The sequence below is a fragment of the Mya arenaria genome, chromosome 7 (assembly GCF_026914265.1).
Source record: "Mya arenaria isolate MELC-2E11 chromosome 7, ASM2691426v1".
Classification (NCBI taxonomy): Eukaryota; Metazoa; Mollusca; class Bivalvia; order Myida; family Myidae; genus Mya; species Mya arenaria.
In genome coordinates, this window is record NC_069128.1 from 44281169 (window position 1) to 44299762 (window position 18594).

Genomic DNA, 18594 nt, shown 5'->3' on the forward strand with positions numbered 1-18594 from the left:
GGTCCGATTTTGTATATACGTGTTTAATAATTAGCAAAATTGCTGTAGTTACGCGAGAGTTATTGCGCTTTGATTATAGAAATTACCTAAAATTGTTTTTGTCCTTTCGATAACTTTTAAAGATTTGTCCAATCATCACAAAATTTGGTGTGAATATGAATGTGCAAACAAATCAGAGAAGCCAAATCCCTGTTATTGCCTTTTAGTTATCAACAAGTCTATAACACAAAGTTTCACTCAGGTGAGCGATATAGGGCCATTTTTTCCCTCTTGTTAAAATCAATTTCAAAACACCGAAATTTTAGGCCAATAAACAAACATGAAAGAATTGCGTGTACTAATTTTATTGAAAACCTTTAAATTCTACACTCTAACAAGATACAAAACAATAGTTTCAAAGTGCTATAAAATAGAAGTAAACACTACTACATCATAAGTTCGTCTTATCTTATAAATCTTAAAATAATTTAGCCTTTTGAATGGAAATCACTAACGATAGTTGGTTTACATAACATAACATAACATAAAACACAAGGATATATGATATATTTAAATACGGGCTCAATAAGCCAAATGGCCCGTGCGAAAAACAAAATACAATTATAAACATTAACACGTAACATAGCAAGTAGAACATGTGAGAAATATTTTGATACGAGCATTTGGATATTTTAAAGGTAAGACAACGTAAAAGTTGAAAGGTGAAAGGTCACGTCATAGACGCTTCATAGACGGGATGGGGTTTAATATACCTACACATACTAAAAGTGCCAACATACCGCAACCTAGCAATCTGAATTAATAGAACATTTACACATTATACATTTCACAGTTAAAAGACAACATATCAGCATTCAATACATACAAAATAATGACGATTGTTTCAAATACGTAAAATGTGAAGGTAAAGCAATATAATGTCACAACAAAGCAAACGAATAAAAGGGTTTTCTTTCATGCTTTTCGATTGAATATAAAGTTTTATCAGTAAATTAACAACAGTGAAAATATCACGCCTCATAAATTGTCGACAACCTAGCTTGGTTTTTACTCATTACTTGGACAACGAACTTCCTTCAAGCGGCACAGTGAGATGACTGAATATCCATGATTAATAAAATACACTCTTATATTTTGAAAAAAAAATGTTTTAAATCCAACTATCATACGCAATTCTCCACAATTGTTTTGCTCCTTTTAAATGTTCATTGAATACAGCTGCGTAGTAATTAGGTTATGTATTCATGTCCAGTTTAATATAACAGTGCCTTTTTAAAATTAATTTACTGATAAAATTGTATTTAAGTATGTTCAAAAAAATATTGCACTAAAAAAACGAGCGAATAATAAACTATTAAAAAGAATATCAGAGAATTCTTTCTCGGCAAACCGGAATTAAAACATTGACAGCTACGACATCAGCTATAATTTTAAGTCCTCCGGGTAGCGGCGTAAGTAACACCATTTCAAAATAGATTATTAGAGAAAATAAATGAAAATAGTAAGAAGACTCAGAAAATAAGCATAAAGGAAACAGAAAATATGTTTATTTTTGAGTGAGATCCAATTATTCAATTTCACTCCTGATCATAGAAAAACTAGTGGTGAAAATATGTGTTTCTATGACACTCGTGGAATAAAATGCGATTTTTCACTGAAAAATATAGTATTTTATTTTATACTGTATTTATCATTGTAAATTAGATCTTTATATACATATGTACTTATGTTTTGAGTTCATAAATATAAGTACTTTCAATGAGTTGTTTCAGTTTATACATACTTGAAGTGGATCACAGCTATATATAAAAATGTATCTTTTACGGTATACCTCGCAATTAAATTGAAGACACGCAATCAATGACAATCAGTTTTGGGCAGAGCAAAACACTGGAATATAATGAAATAAACTTAATTTAAGCCATAATGTACTATTGCATGAGGTATATGGACCGGTTACGAGCCTCTTATAACTGTAAGGATTTTATAGCAAAAACACAAACAAACTTACAGGCGTACGTTGACCTTGACGTTAAGGTAATGGATCCGGAGTTATATTTACAAATGTTCTAACTAAACCTTTCACACACTGAGGAAAAATAAACCGAAAATAAGGCATCCAGTCTATACCGGCGCTGCATTGATTAAACAATTTCAGATCGCAAGTGTGTTTCTTGCATTATATCCGTCAGCAATAGAATGAAACAACAGACACTAAAAGCAAATACAGAGTGAAAGTACATTCAAATCAGGTATTGATTCTATGGAAAACGACAAAGAGGGTATATTGTAAAACAATCGGTTAATAGTAAAAGTGAATGGCAATAACCTAATTTTAAAATTCGGATGCGAAAAACAAACTTTTCACTAATTTACACATTTAAAACCGATCAATATATCAACGTCAATGCAACGATTGCATAATAATTAAATAGTAATTCCTTTACACGTGTAGATTACTCATTGCTTTGTATATGATCATTTCGAATAAAATGTTCTTATTTTTTATATTTTGTTTCAAACATTCTAATTTTAAAGGCAATATTTACATTTGTGCTGTGAGAACATGTCAATTGACAACAGCAAAAGCTCCGTCACATGTGTTACTTCCCTCGCAAGAATACGTGTTATTGTTTTCGCCCAATAAGCGGAACCGTTTGCCATGAATCTTGCTCAGTTCATTCAAGCCATCCTTCAGATAGAACGCTGAATATGTTTCATCTGCAGCGTATGTTGCCCTATGCTTCTTTCTGTTTGATGGAAATGGATTTGCAAACGCATCCGTCTCATCGTCATTGTTGTTTTGGAAAGAACCAATCAACATCCCAATAGCTACAAGTTTGTCATCATCTGGTAAATAAGACAGGATCATAGCGCCGCTGTCACCGGGTTCACAAAATACATGTGTATTGCTTACCCTATTTTCTATCAAAAATGTGTTCATTCCCTGTGTCTGCTCTGAGAAATACTTTGTAACAGTTATCTTGCCAAGTCCTATTTCTTCAGATGCAGCGCCAACAAGATGAACTAAAGTTCCCGGTAAAGAGTTGTCTTTTGCGTACGGATCAAAAGTAACACTTGTCTTCTCTGTGTTTTCTTCAGTTACAAACTTATTGCCACATGATTTCACAAGGTGAGAGTAAATCTTAGCGGCTGCGATATCAATACAACCACCATCAGATGGCAATACCTCACCGACTGTCTTATCTTGAACCTTCAGCTTCGAGTTTGTGCAGCATACTGCTACATGTCGAGAAAACAGGGCAAATACGTTGCCTTGTCCGTTCGAACCATCTTCGTCTTGAATTGCAAAGCCAGCAAGGGTTCCATAGGATTTGTCATTGTTAACAAAAATAGTTTCACCTGATTTGAGAAAATACCTTAGTCCTTTTGGCACGTATTTAAATTCGAAGTCACCTTTTCCTAATTCGAAGACCCTCAATTCAGTTATCATTTGTTCTTCAATTGTTTCTCTGTTTTGTAATTCTTCGTCGATCAATATCAGAAGTGTTCCGAATCTGTCGCCACATCCAATGACACAATCAGATTTCGAAATTTGTTTGAGCAGCTGTAAAAACATTTATAATGTCTTTTTATTGCAATATTATGATCAGTATTCGTTCACATGTCTATGAAGTAACGATTAAAACATGCAGTTAAAAAGAACGCGTTGTAACGGCTTTTTTATCATGAACACTAATACTAATTTCGTTAATAACAAGGGTAATAGAGGGGCAATAAAACTTCAATTTTGCACAATTTGTTTAAAAAAAATACAATTTTGCATCGTATTCCGCTGGAAGCCTAGCGATTGGATGTCTATACGTAACTTTAAATAGCAGGACAAATATTAGCTCCTTCTTAATTCAATGTAACTTTGAGTGACCAACAAAACCCTAAAAAGGACCAAATGTTGAAATACAACATCAATTAAAACAAAACTAGCATCTTAAAGGGAACTATTTTCGTAACGTATATGAAAGGAAGTACGTTGATATGTTGGTGGACTAATTCGGTAAAAATTTTAACCGATATGTTTCCTATATAAATATATAGACACTTTTGATACACTAGATTACTTTAAAATTGTCAATGTGAAGTTATTTGCTTGAAATATCACTACTTATTTACAATATCATAATATTACAACCAAACTGTGATGTGCATAGGGTAATACAATGGTTTATTACTTGTCATATAGATATATATATATATACAAATATCATAACAAGAGCTGTCACAGAGACAGCGCGCTCGACTATTCCGCCGCTTTTCAATGTAAGGATTGAAATGTTTTGGCGAAACATGCATGGATCACTGTTAGATTAGATTTCAATGCAATACATGGTGTGCTGAGACATAAACATAAATGTGGTTCCATGCAAAATATCAACGAGAATTTCTAAGTCTAATAATAAAGGGCCATTATTTGCAAATTACAATTATCTAACTTGGTTATTCAATTAAGTTGGGTTGTTGAATACCAATGTATAAAGTCTCATTGCAATACATCAAATAGTTGCAGAGATATTATCCTATGTGTGCTAACATGCAAGACCTTAACCAGAATTTCTAAGTCGTATAATAAAGGGCAAAAATTATATATTTTAAAAGATAAAGTTATCTTACTTGATGAAATAAGAAGGTTAAATAGATGGGAGCCTGTGTGTAAATTTTCAATGCAATACATGACGTATTCGCTGATGTATTGACTTAAAAGTGGTTACATGCAAAACCTTAAACAGAATTTCTATGTCGAATAAAAAAGGGGCCATTATCTTAATTTATTGCAATCTGGAGTTATCTTACTTGGTTATTTAAGTAGATGGTTTAGTACCATTGTATAAAGTATCAATGTAATCCATCAAGTAATTGCTGAGATATTAACCTATGTGTGCTTACATGCAAAACCTTAACCAGAATTTCGAAGTCAAATAATAAAGGCCCATAATTTGCATTATATTCAAAAAAGTGTTATCTGGGAATACATATCTAATGTTTCAATGCAATACATGATATATTTGCTGAGATATTGACTTAAATGTGGTAACATGCAAAACCGTAACCAGAATTTCTAAGTCGAATAATAAAGGGCAATTATTTTGCATTAAATGCAAACTAGAGTTATCTTACTTGGGTAATTAAGTAGGTTGGATGGTTGACTACCATTGTATAAAGTCTCAATGCAATACCTCAAGTTGTTGCTGAGATATTAACCTATGTGTGCTTACACGCAAAACCTTAACCAGAATTTCTAAGTCGAATAATAAAGGGCAATTATTTGCATTAAATGCAGACCAGAGTTATCTATCTTGGTTAATTTAGTAGGTTGGATGGTTGACTACCATTGTATCAAGTCTCAATGCAATACCCCTAGTAGTTGCTGAGATATTAACCTATGTGTGCTTACACGCAAAACCTTAACCAGAATTTCTAAGTCGAATAAAATAGGGCAATTTTTGCATTAAATGCAAACTAGAGTTATCTTACTTGGTTAATTTAGTAGGTTGGATGGTTGAGTACCATTGTTTCAAGTATCAATGCAATACCTCAAGTAGTTGCTGAGATATTAACCTATGTGTGCTTGCACGCAAAACCTTAACCAGAATTTCTAAGTCGAATAATAAAGGGCAATTATTTGCATTAAAAGCAAACAAGAGTTATCTTGCTTGGTTCATTTAGTAGGTTGGATGGTTGAGTACCATTGTATCAAGTATCAATGCAATCCATCAAGTAGTTGCTGAGATATTAACCTATGTCTGCTTACACGCAAAACCTTAACCAAACTTTCTAAGTCAAATAACAAAGGCCTATTATTTGCATTATATTCAAATAATTGTTATCTTCATTAATTTAGTATGTAAGATAGTTGGGAATACATATCCAAAGTTTCAATGCAATAACTGATATATTTACTGAGATAATGACTTAAAGATGCTTACATGCAAAACCTTAACCAAGGTGTGACGCCAACGCCGACGCCGACGCAGACGACAGTGTGAGTAGTATAGCTCTCCTTATTCTTCGAATAGTCGAGCTAAAAATGCATTGTTTACCTTTGTTTTCAATAGCAACAGCAGAATTATATTTAAAAAAAATATCCAAAAATAGTACATATGTGATTTCAAATGATAAATGTTGTGACAATTAAACCATTATGTCCAGCAATGATATGTAAAAACGTAATAAACATTGTTTTATATATAAAGAAAAACGGCTGATCGTCCTGAGAACATTTTGAAATGTGTTTGTATTCACATTCACCTACAATGTCTAATTACAAAGTTTGCCCATATTTTACGATGTGTAATTATGGAAGCATTATATACACATAATTTAACCTTCTTTGCCTATCTGAATAAGCCTGAATTTGTGTCCTTCGAACCAGTTTTGTTGGTCTTAGGTCACTTAATCTTTAATGAATACGTATTCAAAGCCGAAGTGTTTACCTTTTCACTTGGTCTTCGCAAATTCGGAGCAAATTTTTGGAAATCCGTAGGAGGTACATGGTTTCTCGAATATAACGCTCGACTCTCTTCTAAGAGTTCCTTCAGTTTTCGTACAGAACATATTCGGTCATCGATGTGTTGCATAGCTCCATCTCCTAAAACATGACATACAACTGCCCAATTTAAATATGCTCCCACATAACATCTAATTAAGGTAATCGACGTGCTTAACGATGATTTTCACACGAACAAAAGTGTTTGTGTCAGTGTACTGTAAACTACGATGATAATTGATACAAATATGGTAAAAATGATCAAGAAATATACCCTTCTCAATTCCATGGACACATAATTGCTGAATACATTCAGGAGAAGGCAATTGACAATCGTTCATGGAATCTAAAAGTATCTTCATTGCATTTATTCTTTGAGCTAGTATCCGGTACGTCCATCGTTTTAGCAGTATCGAAATCTCCTTCTGTGTCATCGTCACATTCCACTCACAAGTATAAGCGATTAATCTGTTCAAATCGCTTTTGTTATGACTGCATTGCTTGTTTTCACAAACAACAACAACAACACAATCCCGTTCGGGTTTGCTTGCGTTTCTGTATTTTTCTGCATAAAGAAATGCAGATTTATCCGCATCAACATGGGATATGATAACCAGCGGTGCAATCTGATTTTGAGAGCAAATGTTCTTAAAATCTTCGGATCTGCTTTCAGCTTGGTAGAAAATTGGTGCAAGGTTTGCATCATTCGAAATCATTTTTGAAATCGACGAACTTTCACTTGGTGTCAATCCGAAAAATGCAAAATTGACAAATTCGTTGTTAAAATTTGACAGAAATTCCTTCTCGATGCGTAATGTATCCTCATTCAATCGAAGGCCAAACTGAGGTAAAAGTTGGTGATACTGAACCCAAATTTCCTTAGCTTGTGTACAATGATGTACAAAACTAGGCCATCTCCCTCTTATTTCTGCTCTAATGAAGGGCGTCATGTTTGCACTGCATAAATCAAGCGATGGACTTTCAAAACATTTCAAGAATAACGAAATATCTAATTCATAATGTTCATTTATTAGTAATAACATTTGTTTTGGTTTTAAGAAACGTTACTACAGCATTAAAAGCTGTGTTGATTTATTTCCACAGCAATTTGACACAAAGAGCCTTTTACTGATACGGTCACTATAAAACTATATAATAGACACGTTACTGAAAGTTATTATGTCATGTTCTCATCTGTGTAGTTCCTTTTCTGATTTGTGATGTTCAATATTATAATGGCATTTATTGTTTGTTTTTTAATTATTTGTAAAAATAAATTCAGACATTAATATTTGCGTGGTATGGTATAGTTATAGGCTGATTTTCATCAAAATGAAAATAATATAATTTGCTTCAAATGCAAACATACTACTAACTTTCAGCAATGGAAGGTCGGCCGGCCCTCTTAGTGAGTATCCTCTTTTCTTTCACAAACCGAAATCAAGTTTTTGCATCATTAAAATTTATTAACATACCTTAAATCTGAAATCTGTTCGTCACTCGAATCATAACTGCAATTAAGAAATGTATTATTAATTTACATCAGTACACACAGATAATTATTTTGAAACCCTATTTGATTTATGTTCAAAAGGGTATTTTTTTCAAGATTATTTTGTGGATAATGCTTACCATTTGGGCATGGTTTTTTAATGTGATAGTTGTTATGCTACTTCTTTTTTGTAACTAAGTGGATTTTATGTGAAAAACAATATAATTTGAAAACAACAAACAACATAATTGTTGTGCTATTTTAAGTTTATTAAACTAATTTAGATGTGCATTTGATTTCTGAAAAAAAATCCTATTCAACTAAAAAATCTTTGTTGTTCAGGGAAATATTTTAAATGCTGGTACAGGAAATTTAAAAAACCGTCTGCCTTCATAAATATCATGCTCATCGTTTCAGTATTTTAGAACGCTATTGTAAAATGAATAATTGGGTAGGTTTTTATGCAACAAATGTATGAAAATCTTCACTTCGTTGACATTTATAAAAAATCGGTTGAACAAGGTAGAAGTTTGTATAAAATGATGGTCAAATCACGTTTTAGTCATCTATCAGCATATTTTATAGATAATGTTTGGACAAAAAAGTATATCAAAACAATTGTTTCATGTGAAAAGAACGGGACACAATGAGATTCGTTTTTGATATATTTTAACAATATGAAATACCCTAGATGAAAAACATAAAATTTTCTATGTGTTACAGATGGAAAATAAATTATTTATTATTAAGTAAAATATATGCGTTTACGTCATACTTCAAATATAAACATATTCATGACGTTTTTATACCAGTTTTATGATGACTTAGGGAATTTTATCTTTATGTTTTTTGAATGTACACTGAAATGTATTTAGATTGTAACTTGATAGTCCAAAACAACACTGTGTTCTATACTTCACGTGCATGATACAGTCATCAACCTTTATGATACAACGGAAAAAAAGATAAGTAGAAGTATTTATGGACTGATGGTCATAGCATGTTTTTCTCACCCATCAATATATTTTGGTATGTAATATATTGCCTCCTAATAGTTACGCAAACTAGAAAGATGAATACGGTTAAAAAACTGGATTCACCTTGTCGCTTTCTTAAGCTGATATTAAATAGTTTTCATGGATTAGCTGATGACAAGTGGATAAACTTTCCTTAACATAAATAAAAGGTTAAAATGGATAATTATACATTATACAATTTTATCTAGTGTAGTAAAAACTTTCCATAGTTAGTTAATAGTTACATTAGAATAAGCTAAGGAACTGGCCATAAGACGACGAAATGATTTTAATTAGTATGATATGACTAGGAATATATGCAAAGTATTTTTTGCGATGGCTCCTGCGTACCGGCAAATTATTGGCAATAACAAATTAGTCGCGTAACTACGAGTTTTTCTCCATTTTAGAATACCACGTTTTGTGCAAGAGAAGGTAAATTTGCACGGTTATTTCTGGCAGCAGTAGCCAATTCGATAGATATGGTCGAACTTGTGATGTATTTTTTAAAGAAAACATATATTTCCGAAATGTTAAGATACACTTTGCATATATGACGTTTGTGTTGTGCTATATTCGCTTTAAAACTTACCGGAAACATTATCAAATTAAATATTTTTTCTAATATTTGAGAGAGAAAAACACTGGACACATTCTCTTTTTATCACAAATTTTTGGTAATATATATTTGGCAAAATAATTGCTTAATATAAATTTCTGTAGGTTTTATTGTGAATTTGTTTAAAAGAAAAATCGAGGCTTTTCGTTTTCTGTCAGTATAATAAACTTAAACAATTCAACAATGAATAATTAAATAAATGTTCATTGAAGGAAACAATTTCCTTTAATTAGGAATTCGCCATCATAGTTGCAAATGATCGTCTTATTAGAGTAAAGCAATGTTTTAGTATTAAGCGTTGTACATCATCAAATCATTTTTATCACTTTAAAATAATATTATATTATGGCCATTCAACAAATTATTTATTAAACGCGTTTTCTAAAATTTGTCAAACTCGCTATGGGACGTATTCGTTTTTAAAAAGCTTCGTTACATTCGACCCTGAATGAACACTTAATACGTATTAACCTGTAGGTCTATTTTATGGAATGAGCATTTAACAGTGAATAGAATTTTCAAGATAGCTTTTGAAAAATGTGTTGTGAATATGATGATAAACCAAATTTCAAATTATGGGTATAATGTTCAGTCTTTAAATTCTATCAATGTGCAGATATATAGAGGCATCAGATGCATTGGTGTATCTTTATATTTTAGTTAAAAAACGAATAACTGATGTTATTGTGCCAAAGCATGTTTTATATATTATGAAGTAAGTTAAACAAAAAAAACAATTGTGTTAACTACCATGGATCGTTATGTCAACGACTCAAAATAATGACAATTATTCTTAATTTTTCTTGGATAATATTCCAAATAAAAAAGGCTATATGTAGAGCCTACAAGCAGGTAACTGTTAATGGACGGAATACATTGGATAATAGCTAAATAACAGCTAAAACTTGCAGATGATATATTCAAAAGTACTTAAATGGAAGAGATTGGATAACATCTTATTTCCAACACGAAAGGCAACGTAGACATTATATACATTGGAGTCGTAGAGGAGCGTGTAATCCGGTCATTTTCCAATATATTCCGGCGAAGATAATGACCTAGAGGTTATTGGTGAGCGTGCGAAATATAGTCTAAGACAATATCCGTGTATTCATGAAGGGGTCATATGATATTGATATACATTTCAAAGACATAGTTGAAAAGACGCGTTATTTTACTACGCTCCCGTACAGCTGAACAGGTTGGTTTGTTGTAAAAATGTCAAGTGATTCGTTATTCGCTGGTTTAAAGGATACTATCAATTGTTCAGCCAATTTGAACAATCTCATTGTTCAGTTTCTTTGCAGCAGGAACGGATCGTACATGACTGTATAAGGCCGTGACATGTAAAGGAATCTAAAAGAGGCCTGGTTTTCTCACCAAAGATCGTAATTGCAAGGTGAAATGCAGGGGACCGAGCATAGACAGTACACCAGCAGATACTGAAACGCAGTCGTCGACATTTTATAAGTCACACATTTCGTATCATCGTTGCCAAGCAGACGAAAGGAATGACGCAAAGATACAGGCTAGTTTAAGGTGAGTTTGTTAGGATAAAACAAGGCTGAAATAAGGTTAGGATATCAGACGCATGTACCATTCGTTTCATTCCTTGCTTACAACGATCAATATAAAAATTGGCGGTAACTTCCAACATCCTGGAAATCAGATTTCTTGTTCATGGCTTACACATTAATCACTAGATTCCCGAACGTGGAGATAGAAACGTATTGACAAGTGGAGTTTCCGTATTTAAGACCTTAATAGAGTCAATAATATCATGACGAAAATTGCCAAAATCCTGGAGTGTCTTTTTCTGTAAATGAGGTATGAGGTTTTCTGACTGACAGAAAGTCTTGGGCTCATCGGGAGCTTATCTAAAATCGTTGCAAACGTAGAATAAACAATTTGCCGGAATTGAAATGAAAAACACAAACTGAAATCTTAGATATTATATTCTTACTAAAAGTTAAAATACCAAGAAATTAAAACGAAAAACCAGTAGATTTATTTAATGCAGTTTTACAGGTGCGAAACAGTGGCTATAGCATCTTTAGAAGCTGTGTACACAAAGAGCCAAATGCATTTCCGAGCAAAAGAGCAGACATCATTTTAAAAGGCAATGTTTACAAAAGAAAGCAAAGCATTTTCATTTGCAGCTTAATTTTACAAAAGAAGCTTACATTTAAAATTCTTATATTATCGAGTGTATTTATTTTGTCGGGAATGTAAAGCTTGTTAACCGGAATAAGCTTGTTTATATATTTTTAGTAGGTTGACCTCGAGCCAAAATTTAGGTAGCTTGAGCCAAAAATTGGTAGCTGAGCCAACAAGCTTGTACCATTAAAATAAAGAAGGGCCTTTTACATACTTGACACTGAAGTCATGTATTACTTGCATAAGATATTTAATATGGAGAACGTAGGTCAGAACTAAGTATTTAAGGGTATATTTGCCGATTATCTGTTTATTCGTAAATTAAGGTCATCAATAAATTACTTTAAGTTGCTGTTCTGTGTCAATCACTGGCTTTATTTTTTTACATTTTTTGTTCAATCATGATACGCAAAGTGTTGAAATGTCATACTATGTTATTACAAATAAAAAGGGCCTTAATAACACTTACTGGAATGTTGTTTCAATTAATTGAAAGTTTTTTTAGTTGCATAATATTTTCCCGATGGCGACATTGTGGCAGACATTGGTGAAAATATTACACATGTTTGTAATGTGCTCGCCCATTCATTTGCCGTCCAAATGTTGGGTTTCACTTCTGAGTTAAAATTTATGCATAGCATAATGATGATAAATGTGTAGCTAGGAAAAGGACTGAGCTTGTCGTAAACACTTTCAATAAGTGTTATTACTTGCTGTAAAAGTATGATTTTAAAGGGTAAAAAAACATATTAACGATAATATATATGAAATATGTGCACAAGTTCTGCATTGAAGTAGTTGTGTTATACATTCAATGACCTATTGAAACCCAAGCCTGATAATTTTAACATCAGTCGTAATACAAATCGGTTTACCTTGACAAAGGAGAAGATGCTCCGCGGTTGGCCGGACATTCAAGTTCTAGAATACTACTGAAAAAGGTACAAAACATTCGTAACTGTGTATAAGGGGATGGACAAAAGCAAGTTTTTGATAATGCAACTACATTTATCAATTAAAAACAGGAACTTATTTGTTTGAAATAAAGAAAGATTGGTTTCAATGTAAAGCAGTCATATACATTTTTGCACATAGATGCATTAACATTGATACCTTAACCTCAATATTATATCAAACAGCATAAGGCTATTTTGACATTTTTCGATGCTTTTTATTAAATTATACATGATTAACAAACAGAAACTTTCATGTGTTCCAAATACAAACGTTATATGTTTAACATTTCTTTTAATATCGAACTTTTTTTTGAACACATCGTTGAAATTCACAATACATTATATTCTCATGATTTGTTAATTAGTATGTTTCTCGGTAAAAGCCTGTTAGCAGAGTGTCCATGAGTTCTTTATCAATGGCCTACATATCCTAATTTTGCCGCCCCGATTCGTTCTATTATTCCTTTCTAAATGTAAGGTATTTGCACAACAGTTTCAGTGATTTTTAAAAATAGGAACTAGTTTTGTTGTTTTCCATAAACAAGTAGTCGTCATCTTTTGTTTGTAAACTACAAGGTAAAATAAACTTAAACTATTTTTACACAAATGTTTTATAGAATTCCAAATTTTAATCGCATACTTTTACTTTGCATTGCCAAATTTATTTGTATTGATATTTATTTGAAAGTATAGGCACATGTCTTTGATTGAAACATACAAAGAAAAGGACCTTGGTGCTTATCTGATGTATCAACATACCTATATTAAGTTTTAGTTTCACACGTTTGTCAGTAATGTTGTTCACACACTATTCATGGAGTAATTAGAAGGATTCCCCTATCAAAAACATGCACGTTTTCGAACGAAAGCAGAACAAGTTAATCAATCTTCATCTAAAATTCACTTAAAAAGCTTTTTACATTTAAAAAACCCAAGTCAGTGCTTTTATTTTGTCGGGAATGGATTAGATAGATTGTTTCCTCTATTGGTAGGTTTCGCTCGAGCCAAAATTTAGGGAGCTTGAGCCCAAAAGTTGAGACTGAGCCAAATAGTTTGTACCTTCAAAAATAAATAAGGGCCTCTTACATCCTTGTCACTTAGATTATGTATTATGTAGTATGTATTGCATAGAGTATTCCAGATAGAATACATGGTATGAATTCAAAACGGTATCTTAAATATGAAAGTACATATATATTAAATGTGTGCACAAGTTCTACAGCGAAGTTGTAGTGTTACACATTCAATAGCCTATTGTTTCACGGGCTTGATAATACACAAATCAGTCGTTATCAAAATCGATTTGACTTGACAGAGAACGTGGTGTTGTGGAATGGCCGACGTTTGTGGTTTTATACAACCACTGAAAAAACAAGATTTGTCACAGTATGTGACCAATGCCTTCGAATGTTACATTGTACTTTAAACAATGTCAGTTTATAAAAAGGGACGAAAATAGCAAAGAAATGTCCATTATGTCTAACCAATATGGCTGGTGCATTCTCAAGACCACAGTCATGGAATTATGTCTTAACAACACGGCTGGTGCATTTGCAAGACACATTGCATTATGTCTAACAAATATGGCTGGTGCATTTGAAAGACTACATGACATTATTTTCTAACCAATATTGAATGTACATTTGTAAGAACACAGTCATGTCGTTAAGTCTAACCAATATGGCTGGAACATTTGCTATACAATATGGCATTATGTCTTACCAATATGGCTTGTGGCCTTGCAAGACAACATGACATTCAGTTTAACCAATATAGCTTGTGCATTTGCAAGACCCAGTTGCAATTTGTCAAACCAACATGGTAGGGCAAATTTGCAAAACCCATTGAAATTATGTATGTGCCAAAGGATTGAACCTTTTCTATGCTTGACAACAATACAGCGTGGAACTTGCAAATGCGACGTTGCCTTTACCTGTCAAAAAACGATAAAGCAAAATATTTTGAATTGCTTCTGAACATAAAAGATACAACCCATTTTTGACAACCTACACTCTCGTGTCCTTATATACAGCATCCAATAGTAAACAAACTCTTATTGAGACATTGACCTTAGAGGTAGGGACACGGGTCTTGAATACGGCACGTCGTCTTGGTATGTGCAACACATTTGACAAGTTATTTTAAGATATGTCCATAAAAACAGCCCGTCTAAATATGTCAAACACAAGTGACAAGTTCTTTTTAAATTTGTTCATACATAAAAACGTTCAAGGCCGGACGCGACCACATAAACACTAAGTCACATTTGGAGCATTTGGAGCATTCCATAGTATTCAAACACTAAGTATGACCTAAATGTTAGAGGTATTGACACGGGTCTTGTACGTCGTCTTTGTATGACAATGAATGTGACATGTTAATTTGAAATATGTGCATACATTGACAGTTACAGCCCGGACACGACCACCTATACTCTATGTCCTTTTAAGCAGCATTCTATAGTCTGAAAACACTACATTTGACCTTGACCTTAAATGTCTTATAGGCGACACATCGTCTTTATATGCCGAACACATTTGTTAAGGTATTTAATCAAAACAAAATAAAGTTTATGCCCGTATGCGAGAAGTGGAGCCAGATTCACGGACTAACGGACGTACGTTATAAGCTTGTTTTTTTCAAACAGTTGAACTATTTTTGAACACGACTTCTTCTATGTTTCTTGTTTGTGATTTTATGTTCTATGTCTTTGGCGTTTACCCAGTGCCACTAAACCGGGTGTTTAATTGCTTTTTCTACTGAGCTTGTTTCTGTAGCTTTTTGCATAAATTTTCAAATGATAATGAACTGCTTAATGTTTATTTCAGTTAACAATTCAAGTATGCATACTTTTCATACCTTCAAAACTACCTTGATTAAACAAATCAGCCATGATTTTGTAAGCAAAACCATGTGTGTATGCTTTCACTGAATAATATAGGTAGTTTTACATACATACTTACATCTCAATGGTGTCCACCATCCACCATCACAATACTGCTAACAACATGTTAACTTAAGGGAGATAATTGTAACGCAATTTGGCAACGCAATACCATTTTCGACCTTTTTTAATGAGTGGGTTGTCTGTATATGGTGTTTAAATGGGTGTATTTGGTGTATTAGGTGTTTATACATGTGTGTCTCAAGTCAAATGCCGTTTGGTTCCTTGCGTTGTGCATCTTAACAGGGTTTTTATACCATTTAATGACTACTGGGCTTGTCTCCGTAGTTTGCGTAAAACATGTTTAGTCAACGTATGTAAGTCTCGCCGTTGGCAAATTAATAGCAATATTAATGTTTTATGTTAAAGAGGACAAGGCGTGGCCGTGCCGTTTCATTGCAATTTTCCCTTGTTTCTATAATTTTCTTTGAAAAATAAGTTAATTATATTCAAATTATCGAGGTCACTTATCATGCAACAAAGCGCTTCCGCAATATTTAATAATTAATATATATATAAATTGCACTGCATGTGAACACAAACATCAAATGATCATGACATTCTTAATGCTATTTGACAGAATAAATAAAGTATGCATAACTTTCAGACTTTCATTATAACAAACATAAAACGTATCAACCGTGATTTTTTTTGCGTTGTTAAATATTGTGTGTATGCTTATACCAAATAACTTCAATCATAGGTATAAATACTCGTATCGCCATGGTGTCTCAACCATCACCATCCTGCTGAAAACATGTATGCTTACTTTATCTATAAAACATTTAAAACACAATTCGATTACTTTTCTTAATAAAACTTATTTAAAAAAAATCAAACTATTAAAAATATGTTAAAATATATGTATTTAATGAGCTTTCTTTCAATATGTGCACAGTACTATGAGGAGCTTACGTGTATTTGATGATAGAACAATATACATCAAGTCCTATAGGAATATTAAATGAAGTATTGTATAAATGACGCACTTTCCTAAAATGACATTTCCGACTATGCGTTGCAACCAGTTAGTCGGATATATTGTCATAGTATACAAAAACGTACATGAATTTCAGTATGTAAGTACTGAATACAATTCCTCTGACTGTGTTATCATGACAATGTAAACATTGTTGAAATGCTTTGTGGTTTCAAAGTTAATATTTTTTGTGATATTATTAAACAAGCCAGTTAAATCATAATTGTGTTTTCGTAAAAAATATACTGTACTTTCATGGTTATATCATTGTTGAAAATAATAGGCGTTGATAAGTATTTAAGTTCAAGTTTCTTTATAGTAAGTTAGATGAAAGGCCTAGTTTTCGTCCTCTGTAAGTGACCCCCATACATCCGTGTTTAATTATGTGCATTGATCTTAATCTTAATTTGCCCTTTGTGCAGTACTGGATATTTTATAAGAATAATGATTAAAGCATATTTTATTATACTTCTATTTAGTTAAATTACTTCAAATGATAAAAACTAATACAACAATGTTTTAGAATAAGAAAAAGTGAAATAGGAGAGTCATATATATTAGCCAATTAGCATGATTCATAGTAAAACATATTAACGAAATGAAACACCCTTTACTCTTATTTCTTATTCATTGATTGCCTTCTGTCAAATTAATAAAAGTAAATTGAAAATGAGTTGGCCATAACAATTGTTTTTTTATACACTTATTAGATATATACTATTTGATCAATGAGCCAATCTACTGGAAAAGTCAACTCTCAATAGCCCTGAGCCAATTAACAAGTACATATAACTTTGACCCCTGCTATGACATCAGTGCAATAATCAAGCGATCTAAAGAAGGGAATTCACATTTTTTAAACTCTGCCTTTAAACATAGAATATAGTACAAATTCGCTTGTTGATTACGCTCTTACAGAGTTTGGGCACGGGGAGCAAATCACTACTCTTCATGTGGACAATTGAGGTGCAAATACACTTTATTTAGAGAGAATATGCATTCAATATAAATATGCGTATACGAAGTACGAAATTTAGGACAAAACAAAAACCACTACATGCCAGCATATGTCTGCTAAAGGACCATGATTTTCCTTACCAAGGAGATAGATTACCTGATGCAAGTTTCATGTCATTGCAGGTGAATCATTTGGCGCAATATTCATCATTTTCACATTTGATAAAGTTTTAAGGGGGGTGGGGGTTTATTGTGAAAAATATATAAACATATCGATTACCACTGTGTCAGATAGAGAGTTTCAATTCTCTTCAAAGTACACATTGGCAAAAAGACAAAAACACAACACCAACACAAACGCAAATATTTTTTTTTCTAATTTTGTACTCTGTACATCAATATCAGCAGTACGAGATATTAGATTATTTCGGAACAGAAAGCTTTTCGGCTTTCGACAGACTCATTTTTTAAAATCAAGACATTACTCGACATAGACTTGTTGATTATTTGCTCTTTCAGTAAAACTATGATTCCCCAGAGGGAGAATTGTTGGGCAATTTGGCAGCACAATGTTATTTTCCACCTTTTCTATTGGTGTGCGGTGTGTTTGTCGTGTTTTTATTTGTGTATGTGGTATTTAGGTCCTTACCTTGTGCCTCTAAACAGGGTTTATGTTTGAATTGTTGACTTCTGGGCTTGTCCCTGTAATTGTCATTGCATTATTGGCAAACTCCCTAAATCTTTTGTTAAAGTTTGGGTAAGTTTATCATTTGTATCATCATACTCTTCTTTCGTTTTATGAGAATGAAATGTTGATTTGGAAATAACATTTTGAAAAAAATAATGGTTAATCTACTGTCTCCAACTTTTAAATATCTCAGTAGTTCCATAATTGATATTTAACATGTTGCGATTCTAGCCAACCATATTTGTTTTCTTATTTTTTGTTTGTTTTACTTTAATTATCATAAA

The 18594-nt window shown here is 32.5% G+C and overlaps 1 protein-coding gene across 1 annotated transcript in view; it reads right to left on the reverse strand.

Annotated features, from left to right (window-relative positions):
- Window positions 1-408: 408 nt before the first annotated feature.
- Window positions 409-18594, reverse strand: part of LOC128240549 (uncharacterized) — a 79793-nt gene continuing 61607 nt past the window's right edge. Inside the window, exons 3-7 of the mRNA XM_052957221.1 lie at window positions 12662-12718; window positions 7978-8013; window positions 6777-7459; window positions 6450-6604; window positions 409-3568 (exon numbers count right to left, since the gene is read on the reverse strand). Of these exons, the coding sequence (XP_052813181.1) occupies window positions 2570-3568; window positions 6450-6604; window positions 6777-7452 (1830 nt within the window). The 5' untranslated portion in view covers window positions 7453-7459; window positions 7978-8013; window positions 12662-12718 and the 3' untranslated portion in view covers window positions 409-2569. The remainder of the gene's footprint in view (window positions 3569-6449; window positions 6605-6776; window positions 7460-7977; window positions 8014-12661; window positions 12719-18594) is intronic.